The following is a 6000-nucleotide window of genomic DNA, read 5'->3' as shown; positions in this document are numbered from 1 at the left end:
CACATCATTATCATGTTTTTTTTTTTTTAACAATCTTAGAAATAGGGGTTAATTTAAAACCTGAGAATGCTTCAACCGCTTTTGCTGTAATCTTGTTTTTTTTCCAAAGCAACTATATGGAAACTGTCGTCATAAATATATGGCGCCTGTTCTTCAGGAATTTATTTTTTTTTACAAAAAATGCCATCACAATTAATAAAATCACTTCATTGACTAAAATGGCTTGTGTTTTTATTGATTATTGCATTTTGTCAAAGAAATTAATTTACCTTTTTAGATTTTGTGACAGCCCTTTTTCATGATAGTTATTAGAATAGAACAAAAACTCTTGACATATCAACAATGCCTGTGATAAAGGCGCATGTTTTAAATGTTTCGGGAAAAAACGGTAATTTTGTATCACATGTTAAAAACATGTCAATGATGCATTTTAATCACATGTAACAGTAATACCATTATAAATTATTTACAATTATTTCCACTTTCTTCGTAATGTTCCTGGTAGGAACTAAAAAGTCTGCTTTTTCGGCTTGGGAACGATATAGAGGACGGACCCACTCAGGAAGTTGCTCGAAAACAGCGCGTTTGTTCGTGTGTATGGATGATCTATTCTTCAAACAAGCTGAAATACTTTTTAAAAGGTTTTTTCCTTATTTTTACTTACATATAATATGAGAACGTTGTTATAATGTATTGATAACAATATAGTTCTATGTTGGCGGCTACGAAGTATCTTAGCCGCAAAGCTAACACTGCTGCTGCTGTTGGCGTAGCGTCCATGAGGCTTGGAGTAATGTTATATTTTACAGCTAATACACTTTTATATTTGTATTTATGTACATTGTGGTCGTATATATTTTACTTTTTGCCACCCAACCTTTTGATCTTTCAAATTCAGCTGTCTTTTCTTTCCGTTACTTTGGGCCAACAACTCGGAACTAGCTAACTTGACCTACTCAATATTTGCTTTCCTACAATAAATGATATCGTTATTTTCAAGGCCTCCGGTGTATTGACTGAAGGTGAAAGATGATGAACACGGAGAAAGAAACCCCCACTAAAAAGGTTGCGGCTCCATCTGTGGCGCAGATTAATGCAGAATATGTCACACAGGTAATCCACTACCACATTACTTATATTATTTATGTTTGTCTTTATTACCTTTCAAAACAGTGTGATCCTTGCATCTTGTGTTAATCACCCTGTTATGACCAGCTGTGCCATATATTTAATGGCCATTTGTATTTAGATAGATTGAAAGATTATCTGTAATATATACACAACTAATGTATTTTTGTTCATCTTGTAGTTGGCTAATAAATACTGGGCTCCTCATGCAACAAATAAGCTACCATTCGATCTTAAGGTGAGTTCAATGTTTTACATGTAAGTAGTGGCTCAAATATTTGTTGGTTTGTTTTTTTTACCTCCTTAGCCCTTCACACAGGGAAGGTGCCGGAGTCAATCAAGATTCAAGATGTACTTTATTCATCCCCGTAGGGAAATTGAATTGTAGTAGCAGCCTAACGTAGTTTAATATAACTGTAGACAAGGTTTTGTATTTACAAAGTATAGAAACAGAATAAATAAATACAAATACGATTAGAACGTTATAAGGATAACGTTCAATCCCAACCTCATATGAGATATGGGATGCTATAAAGTGCAAAATTAGCTGTTGAGAGTATTAAACCGCATTTGCGTGAATCTTAAAATATTTTAACACCATTTGCTGGTTTGTTTTGTTTTTTATTTTTCCTTCCTTGGTCTTTTAGGTGATGGGAGATATTTACGAAACAGAGATTGTGCAGTCCAAGTAAGACATTTGTGTCCGAACAATTTTAGAGTTAAAGTAGCAATTTCACTTTCATTTAAAGTTTATTTAGTTTATTTCAATCTATTATCTATTTTATCTGTATTTTTTCAGATTTTCCATCAGAAAAATTATGCTGCTTGAATTCAGGTGGGTTGTTTAACAGTATTTTTCATCTTCTTACTTCTACATTAAGCATGGTTTTAATGTAATGAGGAAATGTGTGTTTTTGTACAAGAATAGAATTTGAACATTGACCACGCAGTTTCACCCACCGGCTGTTATGCTTTAAAAACTATACAATATCAAAGGTAGATGGAAGTGAACTGACGTAGAGCTTTTTCATAGCTGTAATCTGTCTTTTTCTTTTCATCTTTTAGCCAGTACCTTGAGAACTACCTGTGGGTGAACTATACTCCTGAAGTGTCCAGTCACGCCTTCTTAATGTCCATTTGTTGCATCGTCAATGAAAAGTTCAGAGAGAATGTCCCAGCTTGGGAGGTAAAGCTCTTAACTTTAGATCAAGTGCTTTTTTTGCGGCCATGCTGTCATCACCACCACCATCATCCTTGTTTTGTTTCTTTGATGGGATTCAGGTGTTCAAGAAAGAGCCTGACCATTTCCCGTTCTTCTTCAAATGTGTGAGGGAAGCTGTATTAGCAGACAGTGAAGCTGGCTTCTCCTTAAAAGAGCAAACTGTCCTGCTGGTTTTCCTGGATCATTGCTTCAACAGTTTGGTATGTTCCATTGTAAAGATGTCACTCTAGAAATCTAGGAATCTGTGTATATTGATAAATAAAAACTATGAAGTCTAATGTAAACTTAACATTTCTTTTACATTACAAATGTAAGCGTTATTGTGTTCAGATCAAATGTAGCTTGGGAAAAGAAAAATGATTTTATGCAATCAGTTAAACTAACGAATTCTGACGTATGTCTAAAGACAAGTCAAAACTACAAAACTGTAATAAACCAAAATGTTTACAATACCAGTAATGTCCACTAGATGTCAGTGTTAGGCTTTCAACTGGAGCCTGCGTTACCTCCCATAAACTTGAGATCCTTTACTGCTGCATAAACCCACAGGGGATCACAGCAGCTGTCCCTTTTAAAATCTGCTGTGATAGCCCACTGCATTGTCTAATAATCTCCGAACTTTGACGTTTCATAACTTTAATTTGATCTGATATTTAATCAAAACCTGTCATCTACAGTACATTTTTAAACTGCTGTCTTTGTCTCACTCTTTGTCCTCCCAGGAGGTAGATCTAATAAGAGAGCAGGTGCAGCAGCTCATCTCTCTGCCTATGTGGATGTGCCTTCTACCAGTAAGATATCAATTCATTGCTTTTAGATTGGTGCATAATGAGGGATGGGGTTTAGTGTCAGAGGAGAGCCAGTCTTTGTCTCTATGATGGAAAATCTGCTGTGAAATCTGTCACTTACTTATCTGTTTCTGTGTTATTTGCAGTCAAGACTTCAACAAGAGCTGAAAAAGGTTCCAAAGCTGCAGAAGTTTTGGAATCTAATCAAGAAGAAATATGATAAAATGGATGCTGAAATAGCTGAGACGTAATTCTTTTTTCTTCCCAACCTTTGCTTGCTTGCCCAAACCTGAGCTCATCTCTAAACTATTGTATCCTATGTTTTACCTTTACGTCTCTTGCAGGGCAAGAAAAGAAAGAACCTTCCTGTCATCTCTCATTAAAAAGTTTTTCGGGGTTCTCGTGTCCATTCCTCCATCAGGTAAATAAGAAAACCACACATTTTTGTGTAACCCTCAACAAGGAGATCTTTGAGCAGAAACGTCCGTTAGACTTCGGTCTTTTATACACACACTATAGTGATGGTTCCCCCCCTTTCTTTGTAAGTGGTGCAGTAGCCAAAGGAGCGTGCACTCCAGCTGCCATACAGCCACAGGCACCGGCTGTGCTGTAATGCAGGCTGACATGGAGCCCCCCACCTGAATGCTAAAAACAGAACATGTGTATTTGTGCTAAGGTGGGATTCAAACCTGACAGAGTAGATTACAGCCTGAACCACAGCAGGATCCACATCACTCTTATGGCCTGCTGCATGCCTCGGCTTTAAGTAGGCCGCACACGAGCACATGGACGCATCCCAGCATGCTTCTGTGGCAGCGCAGCATCTGGTCGTGCCGCTCAGTGTGCCACCTCAGAGTTGTCCACTAGCGTTTGCTGTCCTCAGGAGCTGGTTGATGACTTCATAACCACCTTCTCAGTGAACCACCAATGGGTATTTGTGGGCCAGGAAGTGATGTTTGAACTCCAATGATCTCCTTTTATTTGCACAGGGCCCGTAAACATGGAGCAAGTGCATTATTGTGAGAGATTCGTTGAACTTGTGATCGATCTGGAGGTAAGCCACGTGAACTGGGATTTTCTATCGACATTATAGTCCTTTCTTTGAAATGTAGCATAAGATTGAGCTGTATTACTCTGAACTGGATGAGTCCTTTCAGTTTCTCCTTTTTAGTGCAACACAAGGTTTTTATGAACATTTATCTTAGTTAAAATATTTCATTACTGAATATAGAAATTGCGTGCTTTAGGGATGTAACATTCGACTGCAAAGACACTGTTCCACATTAGGTTGCTGCTCCTGCTGCCTGTGCACATCTCCTGTTACGAGCAGCTGAACTCAATAGATTTCGTCTGGCTGTTTGCTGACAGGCCGGCCTTGCAGTTCCTGGCAGCGGCTTCTCGCCGGCCAGCTGAGAGTCTCCAGAGACATCTTTTGTCCTCCAGCACTATCCTTTTACAAAACCTCAGTTGCTTGAAATCCATACTTCCTCCTTCTAATGACAGGCTGAAAATGAATGCAGAGAAAACAGATCCCCTGTGTTCATGCCTACTCTGCACCGACTGTCAGGGTTGTATTTGGACCAAAGATGGCAGATGCTGGAGAGATACCTGCTCTCCCACTGTCATGGTATCTCCCGTAGCACTGAAGAGTTTTTGCTGAATGGCGTAATAGGTCTTTGTTTGGTTTCCTGTTTGTGAGATAACACGACATTAAAGGCTTCAGCTTCAGAATTTGTCATTTTCCCACCTCATTCTTCACTGAACACATTTGTAAGCTGGCTGTTGAACCCTTTGCTGTCTTATTGGTTTCCAGGCTCTGTTGCCCACCAGGCGCTGGTTCAATACCATGTTGGATGACTCTCACATGGTGGTCAGATGCCATCTCTCCGGCCTGGTCCACAGAGAGGAGGAGGAGGGGCATCTCTTCTGCCAGGTACGGTCCAGAAAATGTTGATTTATAAGGGCTGGAAGCCTGCACTCTGCGGATACTAGAAGGTCATTTATGAGATCTAAAACTCCTCGTTTGTAGTTGCTGGATATGCTGAAGTTCTACACAGGATTTGAAATCAATGACCAGACAGGAAATGCCCTGACACAGAAAGAGATGACCACCATACACTATGAGAAGATCACCTCGCTGCAGGTATGCACTGTGCACGAAGAATCAGACTAGCACATCTCTGCTGTGGTGGAAGTGAGCCTCTTAATATGTATGGATTGGTTGCAGTGCAGCCCTCATCCCAGTGTCATTTATAATCATATTATAGGACCACAGCACTCAATATGGCGTATATGTCACTGCACCTCTCTTCACAACAGCCATCACTGATTGCTGCCCTCACTGTTTTGCAGAGAGCTGCTTTTGTTCATTTCCCAGACCTGCAAGACTTTGCCCTCTCTAATGTCGCAGCCGTCGACACCAGAGAATCCTTGAACAAAATCTTCGGCAATCTCAGGTAATTCAAAGCGTTTAGAATCAATCACGAAATTCTGAGGCGCACAAACAGGACGTCAACGGTCGAACATTCACAACTTGTTCATGTTCAGTTTTTTCCGACCATCAGAACTTGCAGAATTGGTGCAGGGTGCGTGTCTGTACTTTAACTGGAGTTCATGTTTTAGCACGGCATCAGCACGGCTGTTAATGCCTGACTTCCCCGCTAAATGGCAGCTAGTGAGCCCTCGAACAGGCAGCTGTTACCAGCCAGAGAGTACAGCACGGCTCATTAATTTAATCGATTTGCACTGGCTTGAGAATAAACTCTTTGAACAGCTGTGTTTGTCAGATCCTATTAGCTGGCCAAAGAGCCAAATAAAGCATCCTCAGTTCGTGCGGGCCTGTGTGCAAGTGTGCATGCACAT

General features: G+C 40.0%; 1 protein-coding gene across 1 annotated transcript in view; it reads left to right on the top strand.

Annotated features, from left to right (window-relative positions):
- Window positions 1–537: 537 nt before the first annotated feature.
- Window positions 538–6000, top strand: part of aqr (aquarius intron-binding spliceosomal factor) — a 30792-nt gene continuing 25329 nt past the window's right edge. The window contains exons 1-14 of the mRNA XM_029827655.1: window positions 538–641; window positions 1001–1113; window positions 1310–1366; window positions 1776–1816; window positions 1928–1963; window positions 2194–2314; window positions 2410–2550; window positions 3073–3141; window positions 3285–3385; window positions 3483–3559; window positions 4128–4192; window positions 4952–5071; window positions 5168–5281; window positions 5491–5594. Of these exons, the coding sequence (XP_029683515.1) occupies window positions 1030–1113; window positions 1310–1366; window positions 1776–1816; window positions 1928–1963; window positions 2194–2314; window positions 2410–2550; window positions 3073–3141; window positions 3285–3385; window positions 3483–3559; window positions 4128–4192; window positions 4952–5071; window positions 5168–5281; window positions 5491–5594 (1130 nt within the window). The 5' untranslated portion in view covers window positions 538–641; window positions 1001–1029. The remainder of the gene's footprint in view (window positions 642–1000; window positions 1114–1309; window positions 1367–1775; window positions 1817–1927; window positions 1964–2193; window positions 2315–2409; window positions 2551–3072; window positions 3142–3284; window positions 3386–3482; window positions 3560–4127; window positions 4193–4951; window positions 5072–5167; window positions 5282–5490; window positions 5595–6000) is intronic.

The sequence above is a fragment of the Takifugu rubripes genome, chromosome 2 (assembly GCF_901000725.2).
Source record: "Takifugu rubripes chromosome 2, fTakRub1.2, whole genome shotgun sequence".
In the NCBI taxonomy this organism is placed as follows: Eukaryota; Metazoa; Chordata; class Actinopteri; order Tetraodontiformes; family Tetraodontidae; genus Takifugu; species Takifugu rubripes.
This window is presented reverse-complemented; position numbering and strand designations above follow the sequence as displayed.